Below are 25856 nucleotides of genomic sequence, written 5' to 3' on the forward strand. Positions count from 1 at the left end.
CTATTCCTGCATCGCCTTCCCTTCCTAGCACCACTCCTTTCTGCAGTTCTCACAGACCAGTAGCAATACTAGTGATTTAAAGTTGACAAGCTCTATTGAATTAACCCGAGCTACATATTGTTCTTTTTTATTCATATGGGGAAAAAGCTCCAGGCTAGATGATATTTTTAGTCCAAGCTAGTAAGCATGGCTGAGCATTAGTGGTGGAGAGGCCAAAAAGAAAGAGAGAAATGAAACAGGTGGCATCTTAATGAAGAGCAAGTTTACTCCTGCTCCCGTGTCCTGGTTTCAGCTGGGACAGAGTTAATCTTCTTCTTAGTAGCTGGTGCAGTGCTGTGGTTTGGATTTGGTGTGAGAACAACGTTGATAACACACGGATGGGTTTGGTTGTTGCTAACTAATGTTCATACTAATTCAAGGGCTTTTTAGTTTCCCAGGCCTTGCAAACGAGCAGGTGGGAGGGGTACAGGGAAGTGGGAGGGGACACAACCAGGTCAGCCAACCTGAATTAGCCACAGAGGTATCCCTTATCATGGGACATCATGCCTGGTATATAAACTGGGGACTGGCTGGGTATTGGCCAGCAGGTAGTGAGCTGTTGTATTTTGCATCACTTGTTTTCTTTTCTCCCTTCCCTCTGGAATTCATTCCTCTCCCCTTCTACTTTCTTTTCATTATAACTGTTATTATTATTATTCCCATTAGGTTTATTTCAGTTATTAAATTGTTATTATGTTAAGCCTTGAGTTTTATGTTCTTTTCCATTTCTTCTCACTCTCCCTCTGGGGGAGGCTCAGTCAGTAGAGCATGAGACTATTAATCTCAGGGTCATGGATTCAAGCTCTGTGTTGGGCACCAAAAATGGCTGCGTGCTCTAACTCCAGCTGGCCACCAAGCACCATGCAGCTGCTTACTCACTCCCCCCAACCCCACCCCCAAGGGATGTGGCATTTCCAGACAGCAGCCTTATGATGCTGAGGGAGTGTGGAGAGTGTGCTGAGCACATAGATTGCTTGGAGCACCAAAGGTCAATCCCAGAAGGTAGGTAGAGCAGTATTTCTTTGCAACCCATTGAATTTATTTGACATAGCTGGATTTGTTTCACTTGTATATGGTGTTTTGTTCAAGCCAAGTTGTCAATTCAATTAGGTAAAGTTCTATAAGTGTAGTTTTGATTTTTCTCGTCGCTGAAGAAATTTAATGTAACAGCCCAGATACTTGAAAAATCTTGCATGCAAATCAGGAGTAGCAACAACCACTTAGAAAAGTAAGAGCTACAGCAGTGCAAACAATCTTGAAGTTGAATGAGGCAAAAAAAAAACAACCCAGAGTTGACTAGATATGTTTCTACAGTATCATTCACTTCAGAGGTAAATTTTACTCTTCTGAAATCTTGGTATTTATGGAATCAATAGATATCAAGAGACTGGGAAGTAGCTGTGCAGATGGCTCTGTACGCTTTCATCTCAAGTACTGGTTTAGCTCACTAAACATAGAAAAGTTACTTCTTGTCTCAAAAGCGCTTAGGCATTCTGGAATTGCTTGTGTTACAATTTGCTATAAATTTCAAGTGATAAAGATTTTTTGTGTCTAAAATCCCTTTATTGTATGATACTACAGGCCACAGAAGAGTTTGTGTGCAGCAGTATGACACTAACATTTTAATAACCCTTTCAGAAGTGATGCAGCATAAATTGTGGCCCGAGTTTAAGAGACATTATTTCAGTAGCAAGGACATCTGTTGCATACCACTGCCATGAGAAGTTCTTGAAGGAAAAGTTATTTTTCCTTTGCTGATGACATTGGAAGTAAAGTCCTTCATTTTCTAGAAAGAATGAAGCATAGTCTATTAAAGATGTTGAAAGTGTTACTGGAGATTTTTTGTTCACTGGAAATTCATGGTAGCTTTTTATCCCCACCTATTTAACATGCCAGAGTTGGGGTTTTTTGTAGATAATTTTATGACTGATGATTTTTGTCATTATCTGGCCTTTGGATTAATTGAAACTAAAAGGGTTAGAAAGTAGTTAACTTCTTTTTATACCCATAGTTGCAATATCTGTATTTTAATTAACAAATCAGCCAAACACTCCTCAAGCCTGTCAAAATTTGTAGCAATACTGATAGGAGGAGGTGCATGCTGTAAGCTTTTTCTTCAGACAGAGGCAGCCATGGAAGCATTGGCAGTGAAGGAGTTGCTGGGTGTCTTGTCTGCACTAATGATCCTGCTGGCCAACACTGTGAACTGTGCCTGGACTACAGATATGTCAGTGGAGACAAACAACAGAGTATCTTTTCCATTTTTATCCATTGAAAAAAGGCTTTTGGGAATGGTTGCACATGACTGTTCCCAGGTTAAACAGTGAGTGGAAGGCAAGTAGTTCAAGAATTGGTCTAGTCTAGACTTAATTGAGAAGAAATCGCATTTTCTTATTTGTTTTCCTTTTATTAAAGTTGTACATTTTTAATTGTGGTTGTGGGAACAGGAGTATGCTGTTTCACTGCAATTAATTTTTGTATTACTCTAAATGCATCAACTTTCTGGGATCTAGTAGTAAAAAAATAATTTCCTGGAAAAGATAATGATACATAGATACAATTTATCTAAGCTAGGATAGAAAATAATTATTCTGCAACAGTATCAGAAGTCTACTTATATTTCATTTCAATTTTTTATCCAGTATGGCCATGAGCTGTCTCAGCTAGTTCTGTGTGAGAGAACAAAACATTTCTAAAGCAATTTGTGACCACAGTATATATTGTAAAGAGATTATTACTAACAATGAACTATGTAACTCCATTTATTTCAGGCACTGTTGAATCAACCTTTAGTAATATAACAAAATAGTGGTGACATGTAAATAACAGAGGAGGGAACTTTCTGCTCTGTGAGACACCAAGGTTTTCAGTAGTCTTGGATAGAAATTGCTACTAGTATAAAGGAGTGTTTGTACCAGGTGAGATGTGAGAGTGTTGTGATAGCTGCAGTGTAATCAAGTCAGGAAGCCCTAATGAGCTGTAATAGAAAGAAAGGTAACTTACAGAGAAGACACTTTTATTTCTCTAGAAAGACTCAATATGCAATAATGGAAAGAATAGATGCATAGAGCGTGGTACAATACAATTACAATAGAAGGCTATGGCTATCCCAAAGTAGCTAAAATCAGCTTCTCAATATCACACTCATTTTGTCCACGTAGAATCCTAAAATAACCATTTTCTCCCCAAGATTTTCCCCAGGAATTTGCAGCAATCTAAAGGGGGGGGGGGGGGGGGGGGGGGGAAGAAGGGGAAAAAAAAAAAAACAAAAACCAATTTTAATTTTAAAGTGGTATGTAAAAATGCAAGATGTAAAATGCAAAATGAATCTTTTGTGTTAGTTTCCTTTTTAAGAAACAGAGTTTCTCAGATTTGGTATCAGAATGCATCTTTTTCTGATCTCTAATAATTTGTTCCTTTTTATTTTGATCAAAAATTCAGTTCCAAAACCAGGGTTAGTAAAAATTGAATACCATCTCTACAAGACAGTTTGATAAACTGAAGCAGAAATCATTAGATAATTCAGCTATTGTCTGGAGAAAGTGGTCATTGAAACAACAATGCTCAAAATTCCAATTACAACTAATCTGTTGAAGAGAGACCCAATGTACGAAAAAGCTGACTTTTAATAAATTAGGTTTCATTCAGGTAGCTATTGACATATCGAGCAATTTAGTTTCTAATGAAGTCAGAATTTTTGCCCTAGATGTCAGTGAAACTACCTACCATCAGCTATGTAAACTTCAAATTACCTTCTGCTGAACACAGAAATAATGAGGTGAGCCGTTAATCATAATCAAGGTGATAAAATCTGACTTATTCTAAATGGCTGAAAGCCAGTGTTTAATTTATTTTTTTTTTCTGATAGCTAGGTAGCATTTGCCAATGCTGTGTAAACAGATAGCTTGTGTTTTCCAAATGTTTTAACAAATAATATTGATTACTTTTATTGAGTCTCATTTGCAGGCATCAAAAAGAATGGAGTCTTCATGGGAAACCTGAACAACATTTGAGAATTTGAATAAGATTTGAGACAGAAAAGACAGTGTAGGAAAAAACACAGATATAGGTGGGAGATCAGATGAAACAGGCTTTGAAACTGAGGTAGATGGTGCTGTAGTTCAAGGGCCAGTATGATAAATGTTGCTAGAAAGGGAACAGAATTATGCAGGAGACCTTAAGGTGAAGGGAAGAAATAGGAACAGAGAGAGTGAAGGACAGTAAAGATGTTGGTTTTCAATAATCTGTGTTGTAGAGATTTTTTTCTTCTGCCTCAAAATACAGTGCTAAGGATTCACTTACCCAGAACTTCTGTTTCTTCCCTTTTTTGTCAGTCAGTGCTCCCCATCTGTTACAAGAGATGGTACTAGTGAGACCTTTGATGCACACATTCACATTTTGTGGCTTTAAACAAGCAACCAGAAATGAAAAGATTCTTAGTTGGCCTAACGCTAGTATCAGAACAAAGCACGAGTGACAGACATCTCAATGTTTAAATAACAAACTCTGATGATTAAAATGAAGATAAGTATCCTTCTAGCCACAAGCCAAATTGTCATTAAGGACTACAAAAGCTTATGTCAAATGTAGTTTTAGTTTGTCACTGCAAAAACCTGTTTTCATTGACAAAAGCTCTCCTTTGCAGAGCTTGCCAGCTGAGCTGAACTGTGTAGGAGTATTGAAATTAATGTGAACCTCTTTCTTCAATTCAGCTGAAGATCCCTAGGAACATTTTTTGTTAAAGATCTCATCCAACACCTTTACAAAAATAGCTGGTGCTTTGGGACTGAAAATGTTCCCAGCGTTTCTCAGCTCAAATGAAATTGCTGACAACCTAATCTGTTTTACTGCACGGTGTGGGGGGATGACCTGTAAACTTACTTCACGTTTCTTTGATACCTTTGAGGATGTGCTAAATGTTGTGGTAATATCCATGAACACACATGAGACACTGTCCCCACCTGCCAGGTGATAGGGCTTTCATAATTGTGTAGTTGTAGCTGAACTGTACAGTGCTCCGTGTTGTTAATCCTCACTATATATATATATATATATACACACACACATATATATATAGGGCAGAAGTTCCAAGGCTGTCATCTGGATGTAGCCCAATGAGCAAAAGCTGCACTGCACACTAGGTATATATGATACTGATTGTTTAAAGAGTTCTGTGTTGTTTTTCATTTATACAATGAAAGCTTGTCTAGTTACTGCTCACAGGTTGTGATGCTTGGGTGTTTATAAAAGGGCACAAATAAGCAGAAAACCAAAGATGTGAATTTCTACAGGTTTTTTTCACAGTATAAAGTTAATCCTAGAATATACATACTGCCATTGAGAGGGCGTTTATTGGTGTGTATGCCACCAATGCCACATGTTTGAGCGGTATTTACAATGTTCCATTCACTCTGAAAGGCAAGCAGCAAAAATATGAGAAGGCCCACACTGCAAATAGGGAAATTAGGATTTTTGTGTCATCTTTGTAAAAAAAATTTGAAAAGCCACAGTGGCATCAGTCTCATTGGTTAACAGTGGACTCTAATATACATTGAATACCTGCACTTCCAGGCAAAGAAAAGAAAAAGCAAGACAAATTGGTAACTAGCAGAAAGGTGAAGTCTGGTTACAGTCGCAAGCATATAATTGTAGCTACAACTCATTCAATGCAAGGAATCATAAAAAGAATATTGGTCATAATGACCACTGAATGTAATTGTTGTTTTTTTAAAAGGCCCTATAATGCTTTTTCCTTGAATTACCATATGAAATTTCAGGGACTATTAATAATCTTTGCCATTTCTTTGCCAGATATATTTCAGATACAATCTGTCATGATTGTAAATTAAAAAAAAAAAAAAAAAGATAAAACAGGCTATCTGATTTCATATCAGATTCAGATTTACTTCTTTCCTTGTGATCATTTTACTAAAAAAAATTACATCAGCTGCAGTGTGAAAGTCCAATATTCACATGAGTCTTAGAGACAAAGAAAATTGCCTTGAATTTATATTAATCTATTCCTACATTCAGTACTACACATTATCTCTCCCACTTGTTTGAGCAGGATGATGACCAGTTCCCACAGACTTGCATTTCTGTAATTAAATATTTCTCTAACACTTGTTATTTTCTAAAAAAAAAGTTAACTTCTAGTTTCATATCTTGATAGGAATTTATGGATTCTCAGACATGTTTCTAAATGGAAGTAAACCTAGAAACCAAAATGGAACTGGATTCTTTTTTATTCTTGACTATAACATATCCATGAATTTGATTTCCCAGGTTTTGTTCCATCCAAGTCACAAAAATAGAGGTGCTTGATGTATGTATTTTATTGTACAGTTTAGAAAGAAAAGCTGCTTACTTAGTAATCCATGCCCCTAGACATTCATTCAAATACTCTGAATTAAAATATATTGAAGTATACAGGGGTGCAGCAAGCAGGTCAAGAAAAGTGACTAATACTTTATATTCAGGACCTGCCATTCTGTGTCCAGAACACTGTGCCCAGTTTAGGGCTTCCTCATACAGGAAAGACATTAACAGGCTGAAACAAAACCAGCAGGAGTCCACTGAGATGCTTGGGATCTGGAGTACGTGATGTACCAGGAAAGGCTGAGGGAGCTGGCTTTGCTCAGCTCTCAGGAGAGGTAGTTCAGGGGAGGTCTGCTTGTTGTCTCGTGCTATACAAAGGGCAGATAGAGAGAAGATAGAGCAAATTCCTGATATGTGCGCAGCCAATGGTCAGAGTTTTCAGCACGGGGAATTGCAGCTGGACATAAGGAAAAAAGGGTTTTACAAGAGTGTTTAGGCACTGCTGAACTGAGTGCTTGTGGACTATTTGTCCTCAGAGGTATCTAAAACTCAACCTGAGAAGCTCCGTGAACCTTAAATATGAAGATGGCTCTGCTTTGAGCTGGGGAATTAAACTAGATGACCTTCAGAGATCCCTCCTAAGCTAAAGTATTCAATGACCTAATCAACTTGATCTAAAATGGCCCTGCCAATTTAGGGTGAGGAGAGTTGGGCTGAACAACTTCCAGCCTCAAGTAGTCCACAGCTCTATGAATTACTAAATTTTGTATTCAATGTATAGATTTTCTGTAATGGTTAAATTACTGAACAGTTAAAAAGCTAAGTAAAGATTGTGATGGGGCAAGTGATTTTGCCAGTTTTTTTTTAATGGCTGTAGTGTAAAGAGCAGACAAGGTTGATTTACTGTTTACTGATCCAAACCAGTCTTGGGGTTGGTGTGTGAATCAGAAGCAGGACAGCAGGAAACGTGGAATGGACTGTCATCTCCATAGGTGCTGACCTTTACTGGCAGCAACTGTGGCACGAGGTCCTAGGTCTATTTACCAAGCCTTTCCTAAAACATGGCATAGTTTGTTCAGGCTTATTCCAAAGACTGGCTGAGATTCCCCAGTTCTCATTTCTCCCAGGCTAACTAACTCTTCTCAGTCTGAAAAAGCACTCAGCTGTAATGGAAACAGCTGTTGTTTTTTCAACCACATTCTATATACATTGTTCAATGATGCAGTGTTTGTAGCCACATGCCAGTTTGTTTTGACATCTTGCCTCTGGGAATAATGAATGCCAGCTCCGTCAAGAGCATTTCTGGGATTTTCTTGCCTTATTCATACTAATATACCTTCTAAAGAGGAAGTAATTCTTTCAAAAACTTGTAAGTGAAAGTGTTCATGCAGTAGTGTTTTTAGAAAAGGAGAACATATTTTTTAAAATAGATTCCTGTTTTGTAAAATGGATTTCTCAGCATAAGTATTGCATTTGACCTTTGAAATTTCTTTTTCCCTTTTCCTGCCTGTAATGAAAACTACTTTAGCCTTACTGATAGAAAAAATTAATTCTGCATTGTATCCCTTAGTTACAACCTATCAAATGTATTATAGCATCCAAGCACAGTTTCTGCTTTAAGCTTAATTTAAGTTTAGATTCCTCAGAGAAAACAAATCTCTAAATATCTTTCCTGTTGCTAAACCAGGCACCTGAGGGTTGGTTTTCTGAGTTATAAAGAAATAAATGATATAAATGAATAATATTAAACTCATCTTGAATTTTAACTACTGTTTTGCTTGCTCCTTGAAATATGAACAAAGACTGACTGAGAAGAATTTGTTAAAATGGTCAGATAATAGTAATCTGAAAATAAATTCAGAGGAAATGTTAACCTTCTAAAACTCTTACTCATCCCCTAGGCTGAATGGAAACTGGATGGCATCTTATTTCAACAATTTAAAAAACAGTCTTGTTCCAATGGAGTTTGTGTCCTGTATGTTTTCCTACATAGACAGGACCCTGTACAAATATCTTTTCCTGAATCTGGGTAATCTTTGAGATGTAACTTCTTTACTTATTTCATATTTAAAATAGACATTAGTTGCAAAAGTTTGTTCATTAATAAATTTAGAAAGAGCCCTCATGGAAGACACAATGGGAGTAAAAAGCAACCTGGTATGTTATTGATAACTGTGGTCAGCGCTAGCATTCCAGATCACGTTTTCTCTGCAGAGTAGCAGCTCAGAGAAAGTATTGATGTGTCCCTCAAAATCTTCAGAACCAAAATTGAAAAAAAAATGAGTAATTTCAAATATAATCCTGAAGGAGCTAAATAAGCAATTGGGGTTTAGAAGTGAAGCCCATGCCACCCACTTTTGCCCCATAAAAGTGAAAGATCTGTACAGATTATGAAAAGTACCAGTAGTATAAGGATATTATCAATCAATGCAAATTTTTGCTTTGGGTATCCTCTGGAAAAATAGATTACATAATAGTTTCTTTACACTATTTTCAAAATGTAGTTAATACAGCGTACTACTGTTTTACTGCTTTCTTCTGAGATTTAAGCAGTACATTAACATTAAGGATAATAGTGCCAATGTCAGCATTGGAATCTAGCTTTTTCCTCACAGTAAAACACTGTGGGATTTAGCTCAAGATTAAGAAATCTAAATGTATGTGTCCCACAGTAGCATACAGAGTATTGGGATCCATTCACTTGCCTAAATGCAGGTGTCTAGGGCTATTTCAGATGTCTTAGAGTGCCTGAGACATCCATGTTTCTGGCTGACATGATAGAGGACCTAAGAGATATCCACATCCTTTTGGAGACACAGCCAGGTGGGAAGCTCTTCCCACTGCTGGCAGCACCAAATATTTGTGTCGGGACCACTAATGGATCCATGAGCAGTTGTATCTGAGTTGCTCTGCAGTCTCTACTGACTTTACTGACTAGATTATTATTTCTGTGATGACAATTTGGATGTCTAGCACATCACACCTGTCTGAATCTTAAATTGAATCCTGGTGTAATGAATTGCCTACTGAAGCATGAGATAGGCAAAGGAGAAGACTGGAAATTATTAGGAAATACACAGTGAATAAAGTGTCAGAGTAGGAATCAGCAGATAATAGTATTGCTTCCAGAATTACACAACTGTAACACATCACTTCAGAAGAAATGATGAGGAAGATTAAGACATTACTGACTGAAGGACTTGGATTCTGTCCAACTTAAACCACCAGGCATAAAATTAAAGAGTTTAGAGAACAGGGTAAAATTATGGTAATAAGCAACATGGAAATTAGAGTTCTGATACATATTGGTCTGTCACAATATAGCACAAAATCGTAGATGCTACAGTTTGGTTGAACAAAATTAAACCAGGAATTTATTGCACTGAAAAGGTTGTTAAACTAATCTGGGATGCATTTTATGTCCCCTCATGGCTTGGAGCAAGAGCTGGTCTAGGGACCAACAGATTGGAAGGGTAAATGACACTTCAGTTAATTTTCCCTGTAAAACAGCTGTGGCTTGAAGTCTTCACCATGGAATAGAATCCTTTCGTGCCAGGCATTGTGAGTGAAAATGATTTAGTAGTAGAGCAAATCCTTCTGCCATTATCTGCTTTTACAAAGTATTCTTTAAAGAAAAGAAATGGAAATCTATTCATGAATCTGAGATGCATCAATATTTTGACTATATAAATTAAAATCAATGGGAATTAATAAATGATTGTCACTCCTTCATAAAAGACTATGACACTTCCAGAGCTGTCAGCTGATACCATTCCTTTAATACAGTCAATGTTGTATCTTCTCCTGCAGTTGTTTTTCTTTCTATGACAGTTCTTGTTCCTGAGATCCTGTAGCTCATGCAGCCAAGGTATTAATTACCTAAAGTAGACCTATCAAAACTATGTGTTGCTAACTAATGACATCTCAACCTTGTTGAGGTAATCAGAGATTTCCAGTGTCTCCAGGGAAGCCGAGGCCTTGGAAGCTAGTAGATGTGATAGTGAGCAGCAAATCAGACATGGACTCTGCTTCAAGTATGTTAACAGAAAGAAAACCTGAGCAGCTGGGATTAAAAGCAGGCAAGATCATGCATGTTTTGAGTAAAGAATTATACACTGTATGACTGGAACACTACGTTAAATCTGGTAGGTCACAGCTAGGAATAAAAAAGCAACAGTAAAGGGTATTCGTGTGACAAATTGAGAAAAGTAGTAGTCAATATGTATAGACACTAAAGACCTAAATGTGTGTAGGGCTCAAACGTCAAACAGAAAGAGAAAATTGTGTCATACCTTTGGCTATAGATAGTATAGGGGGAAGAAGTCCAGGAAAGAAAATACCAAGAAAAAATATCCCAGCAGTGAAGTAGTTTAACTCCCAGTGGAATTAGTTCCCAAGTGGAAATGAGAAAGACTTATAAGTGAGTTGACACATTCTTGGACGACATCCATTGGAGAACAATATTACATTTTCTGGAAGATGACCAAAATAATCTAATAGCACTTTTTTGTCTTTTGCTTTTGTGATTATTCCAGCTTGATATTTACTCCAAATTAATGACATTTCAAAAGCAAACAGATGCTAGACCTCATTACTCACAGAGACAGGGAATCTATTAGCATTATTTTTAAAACTCTTTAGACCACTAATGTCCCCGCATTTGGTATTTTTAGTAAAAGCTTTCAACCTTACCCTCTCCAAAATTTCCATTTTTATTAAGAGAAAAAGAAAAGATTTTAAGTAATCATTAAGGAGAAGGTCTGCCTATTAATTAGCAAAACATACTTTTAAAAAGGGAGTTTTCTTCTGTCTGAAAAAATATTCTGTTAGAAATACAACACTTAGTTTCTCCCAAAGAAACCATCATGACCTTCAATCAAAAATAAACTTGAATAAAAAGAAGTAATTTCTCCAAATTGCATTCAGTACCCTTCAGGAGAAAAAGTAAGCAAGGTATTTCCATTTAGTCAACGGAAACCACCTCCAGCTGACTCTGCAATGAGAATTCTGCTGCTCCTTCAGATAAACGGATGAGTACTTGAGTGCTTCCATAAAAGGATTTTTGTAATTTTGTGTCCAGTTTTGTATAGTAGTGGCACCTTAGCTGTCCTTTTCAATAATAACTTTCCCTTAATATTAACTCTGTAGGAGTAAGCCCTGAATGCACAACACTTCCCGACAGTTAAAAAACTAAAATATGCAGATTGCTTCAGTATTCTTCCACAGAATGGAAATTGGTTTTGTTTGAACAATTCCTAGTTTCTTTTTTGCTGTAACAGTACAATGAAGGTGAACTTTACAAGTCTGAAGAAAATTTTCAGAAAAAAACATAGATGTCAATAATGAAATATCATTAAATAAAACCATAAACCAGCTAGAAATACAACTTAACACAATAAAAAGGGTTATCAGCAGTCGCTTCAAAACTGAGGTGTTTTGTAGGAGAACAAAAACTAGATTCCAGCATGCTTACATCTGGCTTTGTAGGTAAAATGCTTTTGACAGCAAATACAACAAAGACATCTGAAGAGTGTGCTAAATAATATTATACAAACTGACTCCTTAAGACTGAAGAAATCAACTAAAAAGTAAGGCTTTAAAAGTAAAGAAGAATGACAGGTGTCAGATCTCAAGCTATTAATTCCTGCAGATCTGTTGATGTTAGTGGAAGTCAGTACTTTGCTTTAACCGGGCAGTTAAACTGTTTACTGAACACCATTCTCTAGGAATCAGCATTCTCCATCATATCTCCAACTTCTGCCATTTGAAAATTTGTATCTAGAACAGACTCCTTACATATATACTGACAGTCCTCATCTACCAATAAAATATACACAAACAGAAAAACAATATTAAATAATTCTTGCCAATTTTTTGCCAACCATTTCAACTCACAGTTGCGTTTTCTGATTTATAGTTTGTAGGTTGAATGTTGGATTCACTGACATCACTGGCAAAACTCCCAGATTTATAGGAATAAAGCTAAGTTTTGTCTCTGGTTGGTTGGTTGGTTTGCAATAGCTGCTCCCTGTCTTTCTAGAATGGGGGTGCGTTCAAGATGGGATTGTGTCACATCCTATCCTCACAAACAGAAACAATGAATTTGTTAAAAAGCAGCAAGCATAGAGGATGCACAAAAGAAATATACGTATACTGGTTTTAAGGTTTTGGTCTTCACTCATATTGTGCTTTGTCCATTTTTTTCCTAAATTTCTTGGGTTTTTAAATATTTTCATTTCTGTTAATTTCTGCATTCACAAGGATCTTAAGGTCAAATAAGATAACCAGAAAACCTTATATAACCTCCAATACAACCACAACATAAACTTAAAATTGAATATTGCAGTTGGAAGGGGCCTACAATGATCAGTTAGTCCAGCTGCCTGACCAATTCAGGGCTGAACAAAAGGTAAAGCATATTGTTAAGGGCATTGTCCAAATGCCTCTTAAACACTGACAGGCTTGGGGCATCAACCACCTCTCTAGGAAGCCTGTTCCAGTGTTTGACCAACTTCTCGGTAAAGTGATGCTTCCTGATGTCCAGTCTAAATGTCCTCTGGTGCAGCTTTGAACTATTCCCATGCATCCTTCTGGATGCCAGGGAGAAGAGCTCTGTACCTCCCTCTCTACATCCCCTTGTCAAGAAGCTGCAGAGAGCAATGAGAGTCACCCTTCACCCTCATTTTCTCCAAACTAGACAAACCCAGAGCTCTTAGTCACTCCTCACAGGACATTCCTTCCAGCTCTGTCACCAGCTTTGTTGCCCTCCTGTGGACGCATTCGAGGACCTTCACATCCTTCTGATGTGAAGGGCCCAGAACTGCACACACTATTCAAGGTGAGATCACACCAATGTTGGACACATCTGGATAAGCACCTTTTGAACAGCTGATCATATCATGTTAGACACACCCTAGGTATGGCCTCTTGGCTGCCAGGGCACATAAATAATGGGATTTCTGCAGTTATACATTTAATCTGATATTTCTGACCCTTTCCATCCCTGAAAAAAATGCCAGTGATCAAACAAGAGTTGGTGTCCAAATTTATTCAATCCAACTTTAGGGAACCGAGACATATGGATTAGGAAAAGGACCACTCTCTACTATCAAGACAGGAATACCTTCTGAAGATAACACATCCCATGTAAGTACTGACCACAATCTGTGCTAACAAACTGGACTCATGTCTCTCTCTAATACTATGTTTTCTACATATGAATTGCGATTTTGTTGTCACCACACTGGCCAAACAAATGATGAAATCTCTCGGGCAAAAATATTGTCTTCCCATATACTATATATACACAGCAACAGGATACAAAGATTACTCAGTCCCTGTCACCTTCACCTCATTTATTTTAATATCAAAGTTCTGTTTTTGTAAAAGGCTCACAGCACATCCTTCTCCAGACAAAAACAGAGGGGGACAGAAATACATGTGATCTGAAACTCTTCATCTCCCTTTCTTCCCTGGACTTGGTCATATAACTGTCATAATGCTACCAGACAAAAAAAAAGGTGTAACTATTGCAGGTTATGTCCTCTTCTTAATGCTGTAACACAAAATCCTAGTACATTTCAAAGACTAGGATTTTCATCTTCTCAGTTAAACAAAAGTTTAGTTTTTCATCCTTAATTAATAAGAAGGTTGTTAGGGTCACTGACCAGTGTTCTCTGCGAGACAAAACTTAGAATATAGGTGCTGGAATTTGCAACTATGGTTTTGCCTGGACTTTTTAGCATGAGAGATGAGTCAAATTATCAGCGATTCAATAGCTAAATCATTCCTACAAATCTACCATAAAAAATTGTATGGGAGACAGTCTCACAGATTTAACTGCATGAACCATCTGACACTGTGTCTCTTTTCCCCGTGATCTTCTAATGTATTTCTCTCTGCTGTAAAATATTTTTGGGTGCTGTTTAACTTTTAAACTATAATATCTGATGCTGATTGTCTGAAAATTATAAAGTAGATTATTTTCCCCCATGAAAGAAAAAATGAACTCAACTCAGGGTTTCTTTAGTCAGGAAGAAAAAAATTTGGGTCATGACTTTTGGCGGTTTAAGATGTTGCTTGGTTGTTGTAATTCTGAGTCCAAGCTTGAGTGATGGCAAGACTTGGAAGGTATTTGAAGACAGTGTCTTCAAAGCCAAAACCTGAAATATCACTAACAGCAGTCACTGGTAATTTTTTAAAGCTTTTGGACTTCACACAGGTGAGTCATTTAATTGTGTATTGCATTTCAGAGTGCTGTTGCTCTGTCTGGCTAGCACCTCCACACTAAACCACAAGTTTCTTGCCTCAAGTGTCAATTTTATCCCCATTAGCATGGCTTTTTGTATTAAGTAACATTTAACCAGTATTTGTTTGGGGCATAGATGTTTCAATGCCATTTAATCTGCTGCACTATCGAATCTGAAGTTTCCACTGAATCATTGATAAAAATAGAGGGAAAATGTGTTTCCAGTTAACATACGCCTCTCAATGTCCTCTTATGAAAACCCTTTGTCATTCTGAGCACCTGTGAAACCTCTAAAAATCTATCTTGTTCATTAAATAGTATCAAATACTTTTTAAAAAAATATTCTTGTCCTCTTCAAGCCATAAGATGACAGTCCATAGGTTTGATTGTAGCCAAAGACTTGGGCTTTTGTGGTCTTTCTGAATTTCTCACTGTCAGGGGATCAGCAGATACAGCCTTTTGAGTGAAGGTATGGATCAGATATTGTAGCTTGTCACTGATACTGAAACAATGCAGAGGAAAGAGTGAGAGAAGATTTGTCTGAACAGGCTGCAAACATTAATGAGGGATATTTTACTTCACTATGCCTAACTTTGAAGACAGATGTATTTGAACTAGAACCATAGCCGTTTAAGCCAATGTACTTCCCCTACACTGAATAAACTTCGGCATCTTTATATTGTTAACAAATCTGCCTCATGTTTTCTTTATGTATGGACACTAAATTTCTCTTCTGTCATCTTTTCCTAGGTGGAAATAAGAAAGCCAAAGGAATAGAAGGAAAAGATTAAAAGAAAACATGCACCAATTTTACAGACAAACTGCTATAGAATAGGCTTGACTGTTCAGCAAGTCTAGCTTAAATGTATAGACCTGAGAGATCTGCTACCAAGTTCATGTTTGATGTGAATCCAGTCTACTTTTATTAAGAGATCTCGATATAAAGATAAGTTTCACATGGAAATGATTTTTCAGTCATTTGTGTTCTTAAAATAACAATGCAGCTGAAAAAGGGAAAATTACCAAACTGACCAATTTGTCTTCCTTAGTCTAACTTGCCATTTGCCGTTTAATTGTGCCTCTTTAGCTTATTTTCATTCAGGTGTCATTAAGAGTTGTAATTGTATGTGCATATACACACAGATCCATGTATAAGTATGTGTACACATACACAAACATACATATGCAAGACATTCTGAAGATACTACCTTACTATAAATATTATGTACCAGTCAGACGGTCATTTTTGTTTTTAAGCTATTTTATGATGACATTACAAGTGGGATTCCTCTAGTATAACTCAGACATTTTAATGTTAGCTATGTAAGTCTGATGTTACCCTACCAGTTATATATACCTTGCATATTCCTTCCATGTCAAAGAACAAAGCCCTGTGGTGCATTCTGTAATTTGAGTGTATGTATTATTAGATACTTGCCATCTTAATGTAGTGGCACTGGTCTATGTTTGAAGAGAAATCCACTAGTGTATCATACACACTCTTCTGCAGCAGTTTCAGTTCTGAGTGTGTATTCCTTATGTATCACAAACAAAAGCAGCATCCCAGCAGCAGTTAATTTCTGCTTGGGGCATAGAAAGCCAGACTGCCGTGCCAGTAAGCTATGCTTCTTAATTAGGAGGCCACTGTCAATTTTTATGTTTTCATTTGCATTCTGCTTCATAACATGTTTGAAGGAAATTATGTCAGTTTTGTTCACAACTTGACATGTATCTGTGAATACTCAAAAAAAGTTTTATTCTATAAACCAGTATATTTTAAGTTTTAGAGCAAATGTTAGAGTAGATTAAAAGATGACAGTTTCTATACCCATTTCGGATGTTCTCTAAGATTCTTAGATAGATATATGAAAATGAAACAACAACCACTTTACATTGGGAGCTAACAGTGCTCCACTTCTGACAGTGAAACCTTTGGGTTCCAAATTGGTCATTGACATTTTACTTCATTCATGACTGGCAGAAGAAAAGGGTAAAAGAATATGCTTTACTCACCCAAGGATTTTGACTGAATGAGTTTTCCATTTAGATCCTGCTTTCTGGGTACGTCTATAGATTCCCTCTTTGTAAAGGAAAAAATCTTCATACACTTTCATTATAGCTAAAAAACAATAGGAAAAATCAGCACAGTCAGCAAATATTGCTTCTGTTCTTGTTTGCTCCTTGTGTTTTACCAATAATATTTTTCTTGTCTCTTGGACTGTATAAGTGTGCTTCATAATTACACTTAAATTCATTAATTGCTCAGAAGTCCCTGATGTAAGTGAACCAAAGGAAATATTCCAATAGAGTTCTCTCAAAGGTCTCTTGACAAGTTAATTGGGTTTCTCTGTCATAAAAACTCCCTAACATGGACTTCTTCCAATACAGTAAGAAGAAATATTGCCTCGTGTAGGCTTACATAAGTTTTCTCAATTACAATGAAATTCAATTCAATAAATAAATCTCCTCAAGATTCATGTATAAAATCCTCTGTTCTGACAAGCATCTGCATATTCAAGAAAAGCATTTAACAGACAATGCATATCCTGTGAAATATGGTGGAGTGATACGTATGCCTTTTTCCAAAACTCAGATAGAGTTCATTAAGTACACAGTCCACTCCTTGTGGAAAACTAGATTGTTTATATTTGTTAATTTTTACTTTCAGCTAAAAGGCGGAGGGTGGGGTGGGTAGGGGTGGGGAAGGCATTGTATGCATAAAAAAAAAGGCCAAGGAGATGATGAACTGGAAATTTTGTGCAAGGAAATGAAGACTACAATACGCATTTTATGACTATTCATTATTTCCTATGAATATAAATCTCTTTTTTTAAAAAAAAATGTTTTGGGTTTCTTTTCCACATTTTTTCTACCACCTTAATACCATTTGCTTTACTATATGATAGGCTACCAGATCCAGAGAAATGAAAATACTTTCCAGGTCTACATTACCTTCAGATTCTAGTGAATCAGACGCATTATATACAAGCTTAACTCCAACTTACTTTTACCATATGATTTTAATGGTCTTAGACTGCTACACTACTTGGAACATAAGAATTAGTGAAATCCAGTTTCCTGAAGTCTTGCACCTTGGGAGTCCCATAAAATACAAGTTTCAGTGACCACTTGTATGTTGTTGGAGCATTTATAACATATGAACCTGATATAGATCTGTGGTATCCAGTCAGGTTAGCTCATGTTGCAGTATTTTCTGTCGGGCACACTTTCCAATTTCTTTCTCCTACCTGAATATTTTCATAAACTTGACAGAAATTAACTTTACAACCTCTTGATCTCTACCATACTTGGCTGAAAACAGAAAACATTCACAAATTTTAGGGGATGAAAGAAAACAGCTCAAAACATGGGCAAATGAACCCATTTGCCCAGGAAATCTGTCTAAAAATATACTTTGCTAATGAGGTCACTCACATAAAAAATGTATGCTGATAGCAATGCATGGGGAATAAGCAGCCATGATGCTACATAAGGGGCAGGTCTGGGGAGAGCTATATCAGTTAAATCAGAAAAAAATGTAAATGTTTTGAATTAATAATGTTACACCTTCTGCCGAGCTGCCTGCAGAACCAGAGCTCTCCCATATTGACAGCAACAGACCAAGTGGAAAATCACATAAACTTTTTTCTTGACTTCTAGCTGCAAGCTCAGGACTCCATTACAGCTCCCTGCAAAGGCTGCCTCCCTCCCTCTGCCCCCAGGCTTACCAGTGTATAGAGCCAGGAGCTTAACTGCTGCGGATGTCCCTGTACCACTATGTAAAATACCAGCTGTTGAGGTTTCTGAGCTGCAGAGGAGCCTGTGGAGGGAAAGCTTTAAAGCAGTGCAAAGGAACAGAAAGGGGAAAGAAGACTTCCATTGGCCTTAGTCCAGGTGAGAGTGTCAAAGGAGAAGTGAAAGGGATGAGTCATTCCAAAAATTACTGTAGAGGCTTCCCTGGATCTTGTTTTGATACCGTGGCCAAAGGGAGGCAAAGAAACAGGGCTGAGTGCAAGGACTGCAAAATTCACTTCTCCCACTGGAGGTCTGAGGTTAGAAGATATCATTTATCATCAGCCTGGGCCAGGAGAAGGTAGTTTCATTTCTAAATCCCATTGTTCTTTGAAATCAAGGTCCATATGTTCAGTTTCAGAAACCTATTCTTTATCAGCAACTCTAAATCAAACACATGTTCTTGGCTCTGCGAAGAAACATTATACCTAAATTATTGCCACAGAAATTAAATATAAAATTTTGCCATGTAATTCCAGAATAACTTCAGTCTACATTAGAGAATGTTATCCATGATTACATGTTAGATCTATGTTTAGTGTATGTGTGTTTATATGTATGTATATATAGAAGTAAATATATGTACTTATGTATATCTGTATGTATATACACTGCAATCAGGAGCTACGTAATGATACAGTCTTTGGAGCTAAGTGAGCTGGGTATATGAACTGTAGAGTAGACAAAGAGATGATAATTAAAAATCAAGCACCGAGATATTTTTATTTATTCAGTGACTTTGTCCTAATATGGACGGAGGACGAGATGACCTCAGTCTACTAGCCAACTTTGTTCCCTCCTACGTAGAAGAGACTTTGCATTTTCCAAAATGAATGGATTAATTATTAATTAATCACCAGAGGTAGTGATTTTCATAAAGTTGACTTTAGCGTATGCATGAGCTACTTTGGTCATGCTGAGCTGTCATAACTATGCATATAAATGCAGCAGATTATAAGATTCATTCCAGTATAGATTCCTCTGCATAACATTCCTAAACAAGAAACTGTGTCTCTAAGACATATGAAGATATAAAGTAGTTGCTAGAAAAGGAACTAAGTGTAGCACTGCACATTAATGTAGGGTAGTACTTTCTCCAGATCGTTTTCTTGTGTCAGCAAATCAAATACTTTTTATCCAAGATCATGATAGCTGAAATGTTATGTAGGGTCAAAACTTAGATATATTGCACTAATGTGTTAGCTTTTCTTCTTTTGATTGAGGCTGACTAATGTGACAGTAAGGATTATTTTCCTATGTCAGCACTGTAACTATCAGAGTATTTCCTAAAGTCCATTTAAAAAAACAAAGATGAATGGGCAATATTAGATTGTCCATTTGAATGTTTTCAAAGCATTAATGAAACTTCACTATGTTTATTTGAAAACTGATTTTTTAAAAAACAAGTGTTTCTTCATTTCCATCTGAAAGTGCTAATTGCTCAGTTCCTGTACCTTAGAAAACAATGACGTATGTCAGAAAGAATTTGTCATTCAGACTTGAAAGCTGTATAACATTTTCTATTACATTTCTACACCTACTGTTTCACAATTGTTCTAAAATATATATTTTTCTTAACTTTAAATATGCCCCAAAATCCAAGCACATTCCTTATCAAACAGGATGACTTTCTACATCATGATCGTGAAAGGATTTTGAATGTTTTCAGCTATTAAACATTACTTAGTACATTAGATAAGACTGGCCATAAGTGCTTTGTAGGTTCTTGAGGAATGACAATTGAATGAATAATGGATAAATCTCTTTCAGTAGCTGAAGATCATTTGCAGGATGGTTTTTTTGGGGGAAAAAAATAGTATGATATGTTTTTAAAATTAGAATTATGCTCTGTAGCACAGGAAGATAGAAGAATCAGTGACAAATTATTGGGTTGTAACTGTGACTCATTTAAAAATCTCATTATAACAAAAGATAAATGGAAAGTGATTTCAATCAGTTATATACGCACTTGGTTATATACTTTTCATTAGATCTTGATTTTTCCACATACAGAATTACCTCAACCTGAGACACATTTTCTCTCAAAAAAGCATTGACACTTCAAAATATTGTATGAATTATTGAGTGGTTAAAACCTAAAAAATAGCTGAATATAGATTATTTTTTGAGGAAGATTTAGTACTGACAGATTAAGCAAGCAAACTGTGTATACATGGACTACAAATACAATATTAGAGAGAGGTCTGAAAGTTTATCATGAGCATCTTATATTTTTTACTTTCTTAAAACCAATGGAAGCGACTCTGTTCACTTCTAGATCAAATGCAGCAAGGGAAAAAATATTTTCCTTGAGCAAATTAACTTGGACAGAGCAAAAAAGATTGATAATATTGATCTTGTTAAGTCTGAGCTTCAGCTTAATTGCACTGACCACATAAAGAGCTTTAAGAAATAATTTTAACTCCGTGGTGCACTGAAAAGAATGAAATCTAATAATCAAGACCATTTCAATAATAAATTGGAGGTTATGATAATTAATTATATAATTGAGGACAGTAGAAATGCAGAAGCCCTCTGAAGTAAAATGCTTTGGTTTTGCATCAGCCATCCATCAAAGAAGGGAGGACATCCTGCACTGTGACCTTGCCCATGACCCCAAACCCCACACCCTTCAACCTCTCCAGTGACACTGGACTGGGGTATGAGCAGGAACCTGCAATTGCAGGTGCTGCCAGCACCATCCATGACTGCAAACGGACAGTATTCAGGCTAAACCACTCATTTGCAGTTCCTCACTCCCTGCCGAAGTCTCTTAATTTCTCTAAGAGGTCATGGTTCCTCATTGCAGGGCTCAGCAGAAAAATTCAAAACTGATAGCCCTCTGCAACCAACCAGAGCATTTGGGCTCTGAAAGGGGAGATTCTGGGAGTATTGCAGCACTAAACCGTTTGCTAGAGGGCCCATATACTGCAGCGTTCCCTTCAGAGGAGTGAAGGCTTGGTGGGCTGGCTTCAGCCATTAGGGGAATCAATCCCAGCCCTACAGAGCCGAGCTTTGCCTAGTATTCAACTCCTCCTGCACAGACCCAAATTGCTATTTCATCAATGAGCAAAGAACTGTTATGGGAAAAAGGCACATTTTCAACAAGTCCAGATCAAGGTCATTTTACTTACTATGGACTCTGATGCAGTAGCCCACCAAACATCCCAGTATGAATTATAGTGCTCATGTCTGTTTTATTCACTGTGGAATGCAATTTGTGTTCTCTAATATTTTGATACAAGGACATTGCACGCTTTAATTTTTTCAATAAGAGTAGTAATATTAACATCTTCCAAACTTACCATACCTTGCACTGGTCCTTTGTCCATGATTTCTTTCATTATGTCAGTTTCCTGAGGGGAGGCGAGAGCAACAGCAGAGAGAGCAAGGGAAGATAATATATTCTATTAAATAAAATTAAACCCCATACTAATTTATTGTTGTGTACACACACAAACATATATATATACACACACACACACGCCTACTGGTATAAATGTACCGTTGTACTTGTATTTCTGCCAGAGAATATTTAGATTATTTGGTTCGCCAAGTGAACAAAACCTTCAGAAACATGTTTAAGAAGCATTAATGCCCAGTTATGACTACATACTGTCTTTTTTATCTCTACATTCTATAGGATCACAAAGCAGCAGCATTAAAGAGATGATTAAGAAACTATAAAGAGTTTAAACTCTTCTGGAAATACAAGGGCATATAAAGGAAAATGCACAGCTCTAGTCTTCAAGTGAAGTGAACATATTTCCATATGCCAGATAATTTTCAAGCCCCAAAGCAGAAAAGTAGATGAGACAATGGATGAACAACAACATGAACTTACTTTTGAGGAGACCCTGTAGTGAGAGGCACACCGGTATAACCGATTGGATTCTTCTAAAGCATTGGGACATGGTCCATTTGTATAGTTTTTTCCATATTCACTTGACACATAACAGCGATTTGCACCTGATAGCTCCAGGTGATTGTTCCAAAATGATGGATAACAAGCATAGGATACAACCCTGTTCAGATATTAAAAAAATTTAAAAGTTGATAAGAATCATAGAATTATAGAATCATAGAATCATTTAGGTTGGAAGAGACCTTTAAGATCTTCAGGTCCAACCATTAACCCAGGACTGCCAAGCCCATCACCAAACCATGTCTCCAAGCACCACACCTATGTGTTAGCTTGCTTAAACATTTTTGCAGTTCTATTTCAAGCTTTTAAATATTTTACAACTGTCATATTTACAGAGTCCTTCCATCTTCAAAGGTGTGAATGTCTCATGTCTTCAGCTAGAAGGTGTTTGCTTCAATTTGTAGGCACTATGTTTATGATTAAGTTTCAGTTGCAGTAGTCCTCTCCCCGCCCTTCTCTAGAGAGGTAGGGTAGAAAATGTTTTAACACTTGTCACCTAGTACATCCATCTCATTAATGATGCATTAAAATTCACATTGAATAAGATCAATAAATTACCAATGTTGTCAACAGGATCCATTTAGCAAAAATGTCTTCTGAAATGGGCATATTTGCAGCAGAAAAAATTTAAGGGAAATAAAGCATTTTCTAGTTTTATCTACATTTTCTAAAAGAATGCTGGTGAAAAGCTACAGGTCTTCTTATTTCCTTCAGCTAAAAAGTCTCTGACCTTTCATTTTTCCTGACAATATAAAGAGAATAGTTTCTCCCATTTCTGTGAGTATTTGTTGTGATTAAAAATCCTATATTTGTTTTTAAAGTTTTGGGTACAAATAATTGGTTTCCTGTTTACATATGAGTAAATGTGGTGCTTCTTCTCAAGACAGGTATAACCCTTATTGATTAATGCCAATAGCTTAATTGGTACTACCAACAAGCTTCTGGAAGGAGTGTACCCCCTTAACTGAACCTCTACTACTAGAATCCATGGGAGATAGCTACAAGTGAGAACACAGCCTCAGAAGATGTTAAGCGCGGAGCTTTTGGTAAGTTAGTGACCAATGCAACCACAGACCAGTACTAGGGAAAGTATTTAGACAGGGGCTGGTGACTGGGTTCCTCCATCTTGATTCACAAAGGGAAATAAAAATAATAAATTATCTGGAGTGATGCTGTCAGGAAGGACTTTGTCCAGATTGAAACACTGACAAAATATATAACATAGAACAGGTAAGGTGAGATCAGGTAAGTACCAGAAAGGTGGGACTCACTGTGATTTTACAGCTTTTCTCTTTTGAAGTAACATTCAGACTATTCTTTCCTTAAAGGAAAGATAGGTTTATGCCTGGAAGTGAATGTGGACCGAAGGACAAAGACAAACTTTGTGACTTGTTAAGTGGCATCCAGTGTGTGCAAAAGGCTGGGGACTCTCCCAGGGCGCTCAGGCCACAAGGATTCTGTCAGGTCCCGGTTATTGATAGTAATGAGACACTCAAGGAAACTAAAATGACAGATTGTGCCATGATATCACATGGGTATGTGTCTGGTCTCTACATCTCCTGAAAACATCCTGGCAATTTTGTAGCAAAGCATCTATCTCAAGGCGTTTCCTAGATGCTAAGAGAGCTTTCACTCACAGATACAGCAGTTACATTTTTCTCACCCCTTATTATAAAATTGCATTAAAACTTTTTACTTCAGGGTTTTGGAATTTATCTAAAAGAAATATGACTCATTTTTCACACTTGTAAATTAAATTCTATATTCTACAAATACGTTAATTTAAAAATACTACGTCAAGTAATCACTGGGCAGCTTCTATTCTAACAGATTTCAAAAACACAAAAATCCATCTATGAAAAGAATCATGGGGGAAATGTGCAATATCAAATATATGAATCATATTTATTGCTTTGAATGAAACAAAGAGAACTCTTGGAATAACAAAAAAAACCTTCATCTGTCTGACATGTTTCGAGTTGCAGGCTTCAAAGACTCAAAAGCATTTGACACTGATGTGTTCAGAGGAGTGATCTTGGAGGAGCTGTGATAACTCGCCTGAGACTTAAATCCATGTTAATTTTGGATTTGAAAATCTCCAGAGTGCTAAATCAAATAAGCTTTGAAGCACAATTTAAGAGCCCTCGTTGCACCCAAGAATGTAGAGGGACAATGAAAATAAGACATGGTTTCAAGGAAAGGTAAGGAGAGGTTCTAATTCTTTACCTTGGCAATACATCAAATGAACTGCTGCTTCATGCAGTGTTTGTTTCTTTCAAGCAACTTATCCTGAATTGTACAGTCATTTTGACTGTTTGACTAACTGAATCCTTTTTATTTCAATAAAGTGAAGGAAACAAAACATATATTTAAAATGCACTTGCTAACAATCTGAAATACTCAAATAAAGGCACACTGAATCTTCCACTTATTATTTTATCCTTTCTGTGAGATCCTGGGACCTCTTAGTTTTCTACAGTATACTCCTAGATGTTTCCGAAGCAATATAAACATTTCTGTGATTATGCCATGGAGGCCTATGAAAGGGTTTCTTTTAAAGAGCATAATTAAATAGTTCAGTGAAGCAGAATATTTTAAAATAGGCAGCCCTATAAATAGGATATGTATTCAAGTAGCTTGCCAATTGTACTGTACTTTCTGAATCTGAAAAACTGAAAACTGTATTTCCATACAATATTGAGGATAGTTACGTTTGCCTATGTACACTTAGGATTTTTAAGCACATACGTGCTTCAACTACTTTGAATAAGACACTAGCATTTAACATGGTAGAAAAATGGACCCCGAGAAGAATGTCTTTTTGCTTACCAAATTCTTTCTGCCCAAACTACACCAGCACACCCAGAAGCTGCAAAAAGCAATAGTTCTGCCTGCATGAAAAGGGATCCTCCATCCAAGGTTTTTAGGCTGCCATTGCTTAGGTCCTCAGTCTACTCACTGGCAAACCCTTTTAAACCCTTCTGAATGTCTGAAGGTATTCTGGATTCCCAGATTTCCAATGGGGAATGGTAAGTATTTGGTCCAAATATACAGGGGTTGTTGTTACTAATTTTAAAATTTATTATGCTTTGTTTCTATTGCCAGGTGAAGCAAATTTTTTTGATTATGTCTGTATACATATATAATGTTTATAAAATTTATCTGTCTTTATATACATAATCATTCTAGTCACCACTGATCACAGATTTCCAAAAGAAATAAAGGATTGCCGCTTAGTGCAATCAGGCCTGCAAGGCAGGAAAGGTGAGCAAATACAGTCCTCAGAGCATGATCTAGCATAAGCAGGCAAGGAGTAAATGATTGAAAGCCAGTGTAAGGAATGGTAGAATACCTGTTCCCCAGGTGGACTTAGAAACACCTTGGAGGGATACAACAGAGGAGAAATTCATTCCTGGGGTAGGGATTTTTTTCCCCCGCCTTTCAGTTGGATTATTCCACTGAAGTTACCACAGGTTCTGAATGGATGGGTCTTCTGTGGCAAAAGAAGTGAAGCACCAAATGCCACACTGGCAC

General features: G+C 36.9%; 1 protein-coding gene across 1 annotated transcript in view; it reads right to left on the reverse strand.

Annotated features, from left to right (window-relative positions):
* Positions 1–554: 554 nt before the first annotated feature.
* TINAG (tubulointerstitial nephritis antigen) overlaps positions 555–25856 on the reverse strand; it is a 54011-nt gene continuing 28709 nt past the window's right edge. Inside the window, exons 7-11 of the mRNA XM_080388689.1 lie at positions 22242–22422; positions 21708–21753; positions 16619–16724; positions 4342–4387; positions 555–3254 (exon numbers count right to left, since the gene is read on the reverse strand). Of these exons, the coding sequence (XP_080244815.1) occupies positions 3144–3254; positions 4342–4387; positions 16619–16724; positions 21708–21753; positions 22242–22422 (490 nt within the window). The 3' untranslated portion in view covers positions 555–3143. The remainder of the gene's footprint in view (positions 3255–4341; positions 4388–16618; positions 16725–21707; positions 21754–22241; positions 22423–25856) is intronic.

The sequence above is a fragment of the Falco punctatus genome, assembly GCF_963210335.1.
Source record: "Falco punctatus genome assembly, chromosome: 5".
Classification (NCBI taxonomy): domain Eukaryota; kingdom Metazoa; phylum Chordata; class Aves; order Falconiformes; family Falconidae; genus Falco; species Falco punctatus.